Source organism: Solanum lycopersicum, chromosome 9 (genome assembly GCF_036512215.1).
Source record: "Solanum lycopersicum chromosome 9, SLM_r2.1".
NCBI classification, from domain to species: Eukaryota; Viridiplantae; Streptophyta; class Magnoliopsida; order Solanales; family Solanaceae; genus Solanum; species Solanum lycopersicum.
Genome location: NC_090808.1, coordinates 43265033 through 43279448, shown reverse-complemented (window position 1 = coordinate 43279448; position 14416 = coordinate 43265033). Strand labels below are relative to the sequence as shown.

General features: G+C 36.9%; 2 protein-coding genes across 2 annotated transcripts; both read right to left on the bottom strand.

Moving 5' to 3' along the window:
- Positions 1–1295: 1295 nt before the first annotated feature.
- LOC138338520 (uncharacterized) lies at positions 1296–1877 on the bottom strand. The gene has a single exon (XM_069289488.1). It carries the CDS (start codon positions 1875–1877, stop codon positions 1296–1298), a length of 582 nt encoding a protein of 193 aa, XP_069145589.1.
- Positions 1878–6358: 4481 nt separating this feature from the next.
- Positions 6359–8501, bottom strand: LOC112942217 (uncharacterized). Its single transcript, XM_026033058.1, has 4 exons — positions 8201–8501; positions 7519–8148; positions 7015–7236; positions 6359–6897 (listed from the first exon to the last, which is right to left on the bottom strand). Exons 1-4 carry the CDS (start codon positions 8499–8501, stop codon positions 6359–6361), a joined length of 1692 nt encoding a protein of 563 aa, XP_025888843.1.
- Positions 8502–14416: the final 5915 nt, after the last annotated feature.

Sequence of the window (14416 nt, the reverse complement as noted above, 5' to 3'; positions counted from 1 at the left end):
TAACATATAGAGAACATGCAACTCATACTTATATGGAAAGTTCCCATCCTGATCAAGCTACTAGGAACTTTGTAATTTCAAACTTGAGTTGAAATATAAGGACAAGGTACAAATATCTATTATCTTACTGCTCATATCATCATTCCATACTTAGGGTGAAACCATTTTAGAGGGACTTGTCTCAACCTTTAAGAGGTACCATCTATATATCATCATTCCTTTAAGTCTAACACCTATAGGAAACGCATGTAAATCAAGCTAGGTCATGCGACCCAACCACATAAGTCCTTAACTACACCATGAATACCAAGGGTCTTGAAAACCTTAGGGGAATCAATAGATGAAACTTGGCCATAAAGGTCTCTTTCTTTTCTTCAACACTAGGCAAGGTAACTTCTATGTCATTTCAACCCATATTATCACCTTTGGAGAAAACTTACAAAACCCAAGCACATCCTTTACTGGTCATACTTAAAGCCACCCTCAATGGACCACTAACCACTTCTAGGTAGGTCAACATCAATACTCTCCTTCTCATTAAGGTTTAAGGGATAGATACTACCCTCCCCCCAAGTCAACCTTAGGCCGAACATAGTTACAATCTATGGACCAAAACCATTTCTTCCATTTTTTCCACTCTTAGAATAAGTTCAAAGGGAAACTAACCTACTAGGCATAAATGTTCTCCCATTAACTAGCATACTCTAAAATCACCTTACAAGGAAAGCATACTACCTTCACTTCTAGGATAAAGCTTATACCAAATACTCCAACCACACAAGGCAACTATAAAGCACTTCTCAAATAACAAGGCAATAATGAAACCTTTAAACATATACAAGGGTGACATTTAAATCATTCACCTATATAAAGGCAACATGAATCTTTATCTATTTATCACATACCATCAAAGCATTTTTTTTAAGTACCCTTGGGGGGGTAAGGAGCTGAGCAACACCCCCAGGCCTTAACATTAATAAAAGTAAAAGATACAAGGAGGGGGGCATAAACCTTACCTCCGATCCTAAGATGGTTCAGAAGTCAACTTTCCTAAAAAGGAAGTTCGACTCATCCCCTTACAATAAAAGAGAAACCAAAATACTAAGCACCTAGAAGAGAGGACTCCTCTCAATACAAAATATGTAGGAAACATAAATAAGGGAGACTCTCCCCTTACAAGAGTAAGACGAGAATAAAGGTGTATCCTATTCAACGAGACTTTACCAAATAGCATAGTCTAAGTGAATAGGCTCCTAACCAAAAACGATATAAGAACTATACCATAACAGAGAAGATCATGGAGGTTTCTTGATGCTTTTCAATTTCTTTCTCCTGAAATTAGCCATGCCAAGTTTTTCTATAATGAAGCTTCCTCTTGCAAGAGTAGGTAATTGATCCTTGATGTAAAAGTGTTGAACAATGTCTGTGTTGTGACTATATTTGGATAGCCGATCAGCCGTGTTGTTTGCCTCCCTGTAGACATGAGTAATCTTGAATCTTTCCAACTGATGCACTATTCTGTGGATTTCCCGGATGTATGGTTGTAGGTTCCATGGGTAGTTGGTTTGATTCGAAAGCAAATGAATGACCAATTCTAAATCCACTTCCAAGTGTATTTTTCTATATCGATGTTGAATGCACCAATCTAAACCATGGCTAACTGCTTGAATTTTCTCTTGGTTGTTGGTACCAATACCCAAAGGAATAGTAAATGCATATATCATATTACCTTGATAATCTCTTACTATTCCTCCTCCTCCATTTCTCCCGGGGTTGTTAAGGGCACTCCCATCAGTGTTGAGCTTGAGGAATGGTTGTTGAGGTTTCTCCCACGTTACTTCTTTAACCATAATAGCATGTTTGTAACTTGTCACCATTTCGATAAGAGAGTTCCAATTGTGAGGCCATTCGATGTATGGATAGGTTGTGTTGAGGAGATGGTTGAAGTCTTTGACTATGAGGAATTTTAATCGAGCTGTGTTGGATTTCTTTGCTCCGTATTTTGATGCGCAGCGATTTTTCCAGAGATTTCAGAGAATGATGACTGGCAGCACCCTGGTTGCCAGCTTCTGCAAATCAGTTGCCTGCGCCAGGTTCCTCCATTTCTGCAGTAGTGTGTGAATTGTGGAGTGCTCATTTTGCAGCCCTGCAGCTGCAGAAAAGAACCTCCAAATATTGTTATCAAAATGACCAGTTACAAATATATGATCTATGGTGTCTTCCCCAGGGCTGTAACAGCAGGAACATTGGGCTGCCTCCCTCCCAAATTTAATAATTCTTTCGTTAGTGGGGAGCTTACAACGCAATGTCCTCCACACTAACAAAGAAATTTTAAACAGGATTAACTTATGCCAGATGTTCTTACTACAATTATTTTTCTCCTTCCTATGACGAATGTGTTCCCAGGCAGTAGCACAGGAGAACTGCCCTTTCTCAGAAGTTTTCCTGACTCTCTCGTCCAGCATGTGTTCCTGAAACTTAATGTCAATATTCAAAACTTTTGAAATCAGTAATGGAGGAACCCATTGTCGAAGCAATGTTTCGTTCCAACTTCCATTAATTAGAAAAGGAGAAATAGTGGTGTTGTTTAGGCTCGTGATATGATTGCATTGAGGAGTAAGAGGGTCATCTCCTAACCAATCATCCCACCAAAATGAGCTGATGCCAGAGTTGATTCTCCATTGAATTTGGGATTCGGCAATGGCTTTATTTTTCATCATAAAATTCCAAACCAAAGATTGCCCCGTGCGTAGTTTTTTTGCTACTGGATGAGCCCTTTGACAGTATTTTACTCTCAAGAATCGACCCCATAATGTCTCCTTGCTTCTGAAAATCCACCACAGTTAATGTTGTAATTAAACACACACATCTTCAAGACCTCTTATACCAATACCTCCCTCATCCAAAGGAAGGCACATCGTATCCCAAGAGGCCCAATGATACTTTCTTTTTTCCTTGTCCCAACCCCAAAATAAATCTGTCATGGCTTTCTTGATATACCGGATAGTTGTTTTAAGAGGAAAGGTAGTTGACATTGTGTGGATAGGAATGGATTGTAGAACATGTTTGATCATAGTAGCCTTCCCACAAAAACTAAGAATCCTTGATTGCCATCCCGTGATCCTTTTGGTGATCTTTGCGACTAAATCTGAATAGTAAATGATTCTTTGACCAACAATATCAAGGGGCACCCCAGTTAGATAATGGGACTGTTTTTCTGAGTGAAGCCTGTGATTTCTCCAAATACATTGAAGACCTCAGGGGGCGTTCGATGGGACCATGAAATGACTCTTGTCTTTGTTTATGAGTTGATCTAAGACAGACACATATGTGGCAAGAGTTTTCATAATCATATGGAGAGTATCTCTAGTGGTGGAAGAGAAGATAATGATATCATCCGCAAAGCTGAGATGATTAATCTGTGGCCCTCTACTTTCCATTTGAAAATTCTTGTAATGCTGTTGTTGATGAAGCATATTAAGCATCCGAGACACCACCTCTTCCCCTAAAATAAATAAGGACGGCGATAACGGATCACCTTGTTTGAGACCCCTTGTTGACTTGAAAAAATCATGCCTGTACCCATTAATAATAACAGAATACCAGTTGTTGCGCATTATTCTCCACACAAGGTCAATAAAATTCTCACCAAAACCCATTTTTTGCAAAACCAAACAAGTATACGACCATGACACTCTATCCTATGCCTTGGCCATATCGAGTTTGATTACCACATTGTCACCTTTATTGGGTTGTTTGATACGATGAGTGATCTCTTGAGCCAACATAATGTTTTCCGGGATACTTCTTCCCTTAACAAATCCCGACTGATTCTCAGAAATAAACTGAGGTAAAATACCTGCTAATCTGAAACAAAATATCTTGGGAATAATTTTGTTGGAGAAATTACTCAAGCTGATGGGTCTGAACACTGAAAATTTATTGGGATGATCAATTTTAGGAAGAAGAACAAGACAAGCATGTGAAAAATATTTAGGCAAAATATTTCCACAAAATAAATGTTGCACAACCTTTAGAACATCTTCCTTAATAATATCCCAACATTATTGATAAAATTTCCCTCCAAACCCATCCGGACCTGGAGACGAGTTAGGATTCATGGAGAAAACAACCTTTTATAATTCCTCCATATTAGGCATTTGTTGAAGAAGTTGGTTCTACTCATCTGTAACCATTCGGGGAATACAGTCAAGAACCTCCTCACTGATTCTGTCAGATTTCCCAGTGAAAATATTTTGAAATTACATACAAGCTTCTTTTGCAATGTTCTCATCTCCCTGTATCCAAGTATCCTCATCTGTGCAAATTCTGTGGATAAACAACTTCCTTCTCCTTCCTCTCATCATAGAATGAAAGTATTTGGAATTGGTATCCCCTTCTTTGAACCATTGGAGCTGAGTTTTTTGCTTGGGTATGGAAGTTTCCAACTTCATGGATTTGATGTAATGAGCATTAATAAGATGAAATCTTGCTCTGTTTTCCTCTGAATTATTTTGTATGACATTCTCCTCCGCTTTTTTAACCTGTTCTTCAAAATCTATCACCATTGAAAAGATGTTGCCATATTCACTCTTAGACCATGTACTCAAGGTAGAAGCCAATTTCTTCATTTTCTGATGAAGTTTCCACATAGGATCACCACTTACTTCCTCTTGCCAAGAGCTTTGTACAATATCCTTGAAATTTTCATTTTCAGTCCAACAGTGCAAAAACTTAAAATATTTTACTTTTTGGGATATTCTCACCTCCATTTCCATTAATAAAGGGCAATGGTCCGAGCCAACAGCAGGAAGATGAGAGATAGTAGTTTGTGGCATACATTCCAACCATTTATCGTTAACCATGGCTCGATCCAATCTTTTCCACAATCTTGCTTCACCGGATCTTTGATTACACCAAGTGTAATATTGACCACTGTAGCCTATGTCCATAATACAACAAGCCTCAATGATATCAATAAATTCCAGACTTTTGTTCATATTATAGGGTATGCCACCATCTTTTTCATCAGTTGACGTAATGACATTAATGTCTCCAATCGTACACCATGGGTTATCCATATTGGAGATATGATAAAGTCTTCCCCAAAGAGGTCTTCTTAAGTGTTCCTTATACTTAGCATAAATAAGAGAAAAAATAAATTTCTCATTGTGTTCAACATGTTTGGCCCAACAAGTGATATGTTGATCATGAATTTCCAAAATATCACATTCCATATCATTGGTCCAAAAAGCCAAATTTTGCCATTATTATTACAAAGAGCATTATCCATAGACAAAAGAAGCTTGTATTTGTTGATTTGACAGTTATCTGCAAACGGTTCAAGAATAGCAATCATAGACAAATTATGCATTTTCTTGAGATTTTGGAGTCTTTCCAAAGAGCCTTGGGTGTTGATGCTCCTAGCATTCCAACATATTTTACTGATCATTAAAAAACTTTACTTCGTGACCTGGTGTTGAATCTACTAGTATTAGCAGATGTGCTTGTTGTGACGGTGTTGTTATATTGTCTGACTTCCTTTCTACCCCTTGGAGATAAACCTTGTGGAGTAGTGACTTCATGGATTTTAGACTCAAACTCACTTTGGAAAGTAGAACCAAAAGCGTTGATCAACTGTGCACTAGTTTCATCCTCTTCCTCTTCTCCTTCCTTTTCATTGAGAGATTGAATATCTTCGTCAAATCCATTTTCTAAATTTATAACTTCATAATCTGAGTTGTCATGGCACTGTTTTGGAGATTTATTTTCTCTTTGAATCTGCTCATTATCACCATGCAAACCTACCGCTCTTTGAATTCTTCTTTTAATTGCTTCTCTTTTCTTTTTGCTAGGTATGCCTTGTGATCTATTGTTTTGTTTTTCGATAGGAGTTTTATCTCCCTGCTGCTGATTCTCAAAATTAATAGTATATTTTTGATTTCCAGCAGCATTTATACCCCCAGGTTCTTGATTTTCAGCTCTTTTCAAACTCTGATCAGCCTCATAATTTTGCCATTGACTTGAATTTTTCTGCTGCCCCTGATTGCTGGAATTTGGAGACTTATTTTCTGCGGCTCTAAGGTCTCTCCTATGGTCCAAGTGATCAAAAACCAGAGTTTCTTTCCCACCGCCCCCTTTGGATACCTTCATCCTGTAGATTAGTGGGCTTCTCCTGACACCCTCCATCCATACCTCCATCAACTTCAACAGCCAACCCAACATTCACAATATTATCAGCAGCATTTACAGGGGATTGCTGGGGTGTGGGGAGAGATAAGTCAAAACCTGTTCTCTTGTTATTATTGGCTTGTGTGAGTTGTGTTTGATGTTGCTGCAGGTTTGTTCTTTGATTTGTTCATGGTGAAACAATATTTGTTTCTTCATTTTGTTGTGTATCACTGTCTGCATCCCCTTTCCTTTCTGAATTGTCCATGTGCAGGTTTTGGACATTTGTTGTTTGTGTTGTTGGTGATGATGCAGTAACTGGCTCTTGGATTAGTTGGATATTGCTGTCTGCAGCACCTTTCTTTCCTGATGTGTCCAGCTGCAGCTCCTGAACAGCCTGCTCCTGCACTTCTAAGTCACTATAAACATTATGAGTTGTAATGGAAGGAGGTATGCCTGCTGCCTGCTGGCTGTCATCAATGACTTTCTTGTGTTGTGGTGAGTGTGCTCTCCATGTTGTTTTGGGTTGAACTTGCTCCAAGTTTTTTGATTGTTTTCTTCTTTGTATCTGCCACTGCTCCTCTTTTTCTGAAACTTCTTGAACATAATTTCTTTCACCCTGATTTCTGGTCTCTTGTTTTTTTCCTTCTTGGTGGTTTCCTTTTTTATTTTGCTTAACATTTTCCTCTATTACATCTCCACCTTCATGCTGATCTCCTCTTGATTTATCTATTTTTCAGACTCCATTTCTTTCCTCTTGTTAACCCTCTTCATCTCTTCTTTTTATAGTGCAATCATAGTCCATATGCCCTTGATGTTTACAATACATACAATAGTCGGGGATACCTTCGTATTGAACCTTCAACCATCTCCCCTTGTTGGGGTCTGAATTTTTGAATCCCAACCATACATGTTCAGGCCTTTTCTTAGTGAGATCAACTTGAAATTTCACCCTAGTAGTGCTACCTCTAGTCTTTTGAGAAGTCGGAGAATCTAGATATAAGACCTTCCCGATAGATTCCAAGATAGTAGTCAATAGAACTTTATTATAACAATGCCATGATAAGCCTGGTACAACAACCCAAATAGGAACAATAGGAGTCTCTTCCTTGGGGGTAAAATCAGGGGTCCAAGCTTAAATTCTCATCAACTGCCCTTCAATAGTCATCCTCAATTTTTTCCATACAGTTATATAATCGAATTCATTATCAAGATCAATATACACATGCCTAGAGTTAAAGTGAGTAATCTTCACCCCTCCAGTAAGTGGAGTTTGAAGGGTAAAGCTCTTTCTAATAAACTCCATTTTAGGCATTGTATTGGTGAATTTTCCCACAAGTGTATACTTACAACATTCAGCCAATTTCACATAATTGTCATTTTCATCTAAGAGCACAGCAGGATAGCCTTGTCTAGTAGTATGTATGGGGTCATTCAACACAATTGGGATCTCATTCTTAGACTGATTATACCTCAGGCGGGCTGCAAAGGATTGAACAACAGTGTATAGAGAAGGTTCTGAAATTTTACCTTCTTTAACATTGTTACTAATGTTTTGCCCTTGTTGTTGGATGTTAGGAGGTCTAGCATTTCCTTGCGCAGCATTGTTCATCTGTTTATTTCTATCTATTTGAGAGTTAGGGTCATACCTAGTGAAGTTGTTGAAGATCTTTGGGAAATTGCTTTGGAAATTCATGGTTGTCCTGTTGCTTTGATTTGCTGAATTTGTTTCTCCTTGTTGATTGTTTTCCTGTCTTTGGGCCTGAGTTGATCTTGGTTTGTGAATTTGTTGGCTTTCCTTACCATTTGCAGCATTCCTTTGATCATTTGTTCTTTGGTGCATTTCCATGCCTGCAAAGTGACTTGCTTGTTCTTGCCTTTGAGGCTGTGTTTGTCCTTTCTCTTCTCCCTTGTCATTTTCATTTGGCCTGACCTGTGAAGCATCAACAATAATGTGAGGAGTTAGATAGGATGAGTTACCTGTAATTCCAAAGGAAAAGTTTGAGGATTGTTCAGCATTCGATGAGGCCACTGTATGCAACTTCATGTTGTTGGTGGTAGTATTCTGTTTTCTCAATCAAATTTCCCCCAGGTTGTGTCTTGCTTCCTTCTCCCATTGTTGGTGTTCGAATTGCTTGAACCTCCCACACATTGTGTTGTTCTGCATTTCGACTAGAGACAGATTCATGTTCTTCATTATCTTGTCTCCCCTGTTGCAGTTTGAGTGTAGAATCATAGTGGGATAACGAATTGTTGTTGAAGTTGTTTCTTCCTTCAATATTGTTAGAAGAATCTGCTAAGTGAACGTCAATAGACTGAAAGTTAGTCCCCATTATCGATTTTCCATGGTTTCAGGTGTTTTGAGCTTCTCGTACGCTGGACTTCTCACACCGGCAATTCCCCCGTCTCTTTTGCTTGAAATTTCAATGGGATGCTCCTTATCAACAGGGGGGTAAACCCCAGTACTCAATACATTACAACATTGGCTCGAAGTTGCTCAAATTTCAGTTTGCCGCCCAGGCGATTCCCTCACGATTCTCACCAAATTCATTTCTCGATTCCTTTCAATTGGTAAAGTGGAATAGATCGTGAGTAGTATTATCCAGTTCCACTATCGATTTTCCTCGATTCCACACAGAAATACCCTGGGAAATATTTTCTCGTTCTCGATCAAACTCCTCTGGAAACGCAGCATTCTTCACATTTGTATCTATTGAATTCGAGGAATTGAGAGATGAATCATAGTGCGTGCCATACTGGGGTTTTTTGCCATCTTCATGGCTCCCCATTTGGCTTTCTTCTTGTGTTTTTTGGAGGTCCACCGGCGGCGCACGCGCCAGCGCAGCAGCGCGCGTTTCAGATATTTCTGTAGCCGTTGTAAGAGTAGGCGGGAGCGTCTGAAGAGAGAGAGATTAATATGCACGTTTGGAGTCATCAAAGCATTTCAAGTCTAAACCAAAGAATTATATTTTCATCGTATCATGTCATATATCAATCTATCATTCTAAGGGAGCTCCATTCAACCATAACAACTATTAGCAAGTTATAACCATATAATGAAACAAATCTTCACATAACATATCATTCTCATAAACCACATATATAGTTATAAATGGCACCACATTAACATATATTCAAAATTCACCTTCACACATACTTTTTACACCATAAACCAAGTAAGCATTAAAATCACTTTTTTCTCCCTCAAGCACAGATATACAATCTCATCCAAGAAATCAAATCTAAAAGACCAATGGACACGAAAATATAAGACAGAAAGATCATATAGAGTTAAAATTTATAGCACAACATAAGAGTAGTGCAAAAAATGAAACTCTATCGTCTTATAGCCTCTTGCTCATAGATGTATCGTGACTCACCACCAATGAACATTACTCTACTAGACGTGGTAATATGAGACTTTTGAACCCTAAAACCACTTTTATTACCTCATGATCGATACCATATTTGTCACGACCGGGGAGCACCCCGTATTAGTAACATGGCGTACTTGACCTTTAAAAGTTCTTATTCAAGCCCATAGACATCATTCATCGCATTGTCATATGAATTTAGCGAAAAATTTAAAACTTTTCATAACACATCGTATGCTAGAAACTTCACTTCATATATATGAAATATCATAATACATAGTTAGACTCTAAGTCTCTTTTTCCATCTTAGACTCAACATCAATAAAATAGAATAGAGACATGACCCTTCTCAATATATAACAATAATTAAGCTATTACATAACTTTGAACATAAACAGGACATAGGAAATCCATGAATCATAAGGATCTCTTTCTTCGGCTTGGGAAACATATATCAAGCCCTTCACTTTAGAGACACCTTTAAGCATCCATTACCTACACTTTGTGTAAAAAAATGAAGAAGAATAGTATTAGTACAAGAATTCACTAATTATTGTAACCATGCAAAAAAATGCATTTAAAGAGGACATTTGGTTAGAAAACCATGCATCATACCTTTTATAAAAACATCATCAAAACATTAATAAATAAACATAATATAAATCATATACTTAATAATATAGGCATAGACACTATTCATAACATCACATACAGTCATATAATTCATTTAAAGCTCATTTATCATTTCATAACATAATCTTCCTTTTTAATGTAAGTCTTTTACCCCAAAGTAACCCTCTAGAAAACATGGTGCAATGCATGAATAGTATCTAAGTCCACTACCAACACTCAAGAATCATTTTAAGATCACCAAGTTCAACATTCATACAACCTTCATTGACTTAAAACCACACTTTCACATAAGTACAACATATCATGAAACAAATACTTTATATATGACCTAACATACATCATAAACCATATATAAGACTCATTTCAAAACCATATGTAAGTCAACACTACCAACAACATCATAAGAAGTAATAGTCAACAATAGAATACTTGTACTTCATTTTATTTAACATCATACGAGTTAACTCACAATCCCAACCCAAGCCTACTTGTGCAATGTACATGTGAAGTCCAAAAACCACATACATAGTAAACTCACAAGGGGACTACAAGCATACCATTTAGTATATGCATACACATGACAACCATACTCAACTACATACATAAGTAGGACCTTCATCATATGAAAAGTAAGACCAACATCATGCATATCAAGGTAAGACCTCATCATATAGTTAACAAGACCAACATTATTCACAGAAAGTGATACCTCATCAAATAGACACCACAGGACTCATACTATGCATATTATCATAACATGTGACCTAATCCAATAGACACCACATGACTCATACTATTCATATTATCATAAAAATTGTCAATATAACAATGTCAAGAGATACTTGTACAATGCATAGGTAAAATCTCTATTCAAGAGATACTTGTACAATGCATAGGTAAAATCTCATAGCCTCACTTACACTAAGAAACTTCTCTTAGTTTATGCTAGTTAGGTTTATTACTTTACTTCAATTGTCCATTTTACTTTAGGGAAATCTAGACTTAACCAACAATAAGACCATGTAACTAAACATAATATCTGGTATCATCCCCTCACACCAAAAGAGGGTATCTTACTTTCCAAGGTTAGACATGAGTATCATTTTAGCAGTTTAGGTGGATCCACTTGCTATGTCTTATGGGCAACATAGTTAAGGAACTAGGAGTTGTATTGAAACCCTCCTTATTCCCTTAGTCATTAAGGTTTACACCTCATAAGAAACCATGGGTGAATCTCCCTCCAAGGGTAGTCAACACCTCATGTGGAACCATAAGTAAATTTCCCTCCAAGGAAAGTCAACACCTAATGAGAAACCATTGGCGAACAAGACCTCCTTATTAGGAAGGTGCACCTCTAATTTGTCAAATTCACTCGGTCCGAAACTGAGTTCACTTTTTAGAAAAGTGTTTATTAACTTTATTTCATAAAAATAGGGTTTAGGAGTATTAACCTCTCATATGCTTAGCTCATAGGTTATAGATGAGAATTGTTCTTTCATCAAACTAAATAATGCGAGAAAACCTTTCACATGGACATAGAATATTGAAGAATAGTCTAGTTTAGAGTACAATTCAGAATACCTTTCAAGAGACCCTACTTTACTAGAAATCGTTCATACTTCATTATGCATTTATTTATGTGTCTGTACATGTTAATATATGAGGAAACCTTTCATTTACAACATTTAGACGCTACACATATGCATACTTCATCATTTCATTTACTTTCATATTCATAGCTTAATCACACATTCATATTCATAATATAGAGTATAACCCTAGAAGTTATTCTATCAAGGTAGACATGTTCAATGTATTGGCAAAGTCTCATACCCTTACCTATACTAGTTAACCTGTCAAGTCATCCTAGTAAAAATCCATATTCATACTTTCATGGACAAGTACTTTACATGCATAATAGTAGAAAATAGTGCATATAATAACCCCTTTAATTAGACACCATAAATATATGCAACTTATAGACATGCATAAGGTGTGTGTGTACATTGGAAAACTTTATCACATAATGGATAGAAACAAAACATTGAGGCAGCCACCCTTTTAAGACCACAATACGCGTTCATGCATTGACCACACACCAAATCATAGTATAGGAGACAAGACACCTTCAACATTACATCCAAGACTTCTAACATTAGCTAAGATCACAGATTCATATGGGCGTACATAGGTAGGGGGTCACAATTTATACTTCATTGTTGGCATCACAACGATCATCCCTAACCCTAATAAGTTTATTTAAATGGAGAATTTATCATCAATACAACTAGAACATGATACTAGATTGATATACTAGGCATAACACTTCATGTTGGGTGATCATAATAACCATAGTTCATAATTCATAACTTTCCTTCAAGGCCATGATCAACATATATAGAGAATGAAAAGAAAGTAAACACCGCTACCATAAGTGGACCATGCCAAACAATACCATACAAGACCAGTTCATCTATCAATTTTATTGAAAAGTAGATGAATATGGCAATCTTACCAATTTCCATGCTTTGATCACCATTGATAAATTCCCATAATTCATCAAAAATTCATATAAAAAACAATAGCTAAAGGTATAATAATCTAAAAAAAATTCCAGAATTCAATCATCATAGGTTCAAGATCACATTACCCACATTATAGTATAAATTGAGATTTTGGGAGGACCATGGTTTCATCATGAAATTGTATTGAAATAAACATCATAATAGTATCAAATAATCAATTTATCATAAGTATACTTCTGAAATCAGTTTCGGAAAGAACCCAAGGCTAGATTGAAAGATATAGAGTTTGATCATGAAATCTCTTTGAAAACCTTTTGAAAGAACTCCTTAGATGAATGGATAACTTAGGATGAAGGATCACAATATCTCATTTCATGAAGAAGACACGAAATTTTTTGAAGAATTAATAAATAGTACCCCTAAGCTGAGCTTGAGCTTCATCTCCGATAGAGGTTTCTATAGAGAATTTGTTTTAAGAGGGAATGTGAAACTTTGAATAATGAATCAACGATGGGGTTTTTTATAATATTAAGTAACTTAATTTACCTAAAATACCAAATAATAACCATCCATAAAAGTTTTGGTACATAGGGTGAATTTCCCGATTCACCTCTTATATGGCAACGTTTTAGACAGTGTTGCAGGTCTCACTGACGAAGGACAGTCGACGGACCGTCGTCTGGTCGACGGCGCCGTACTATTGTTCCGTATATTGTGACTGAGACCTCCATTTTGGGGGATGAGATCACACTTCTAAGTTTTGAGAAACACCCTTAATCGACAATGCATAGAATGGAGTACGGTACGTCGTTTCCTTGGGCGTAGATTGACACTGCTTAGGCACTGCCCAGGTAGTGTTGGGTCCTCCTCAAGGACCCCTTGGGTGGTTCTTGGGGAGTCGTGCTCAGAGGTTTAAAATGTATATATGGCAATAAACATGTTAAGTATCTTCCATATCAGTTTGAGCATCAAAAGACATGTATTCCATACCAATGCACACTAGAACACACTAGCACGTCTAAGGTCTAACTGTCGAATGTCTCGGATATTCTTGGACGTTTGACCTCCAAATCACTTCAAATCAAGTATACACACTGTAAAATACTTAATTAATGTATTATTAACCTTTTTAGGTACATGAGTCTCTAGAAACCTTACTTTTTTTGGGAGACCTTACACATAACTGATATATGACTGATTTATTATGTCTGATTGTGTTATTATTTGAACCTGTATAGTTTTGATAGTTGAGGATCTTATGGTTTATGTTGATATTTGATTTGATTAACATGCACCATCATTCCCTTCATTTAAATTATATGTGTACATGTATTGACATGAAATTGAGTATAAGTTAGGCACATGGAGATCATTCCTGTTGAGGATGGTGAGATATTAAGATTATAATTTCGGCACGTGGAGACCGTCCATGCAGATACTGTTTGATTTTATGATAATGCATTTAGATATTTTCCACAGACACATGGAAATCGTTCGTATCAGTATATAGACTTTTCGAGTCCCCCATGGGTCATGAACTTTCAATGTATTTCACAGGTGTATCTTGAATATACAGTTGACAGAGTACTGATATTCTGAGTCATATCATTTCATGGTGTCATATTGCACTGCATATCATGACATCCTTCATTCTTTATGATTATGTGTTTTATTAGTGCTTAGAAAGTAATTGATATTTGGTTATCTCTATTTGAT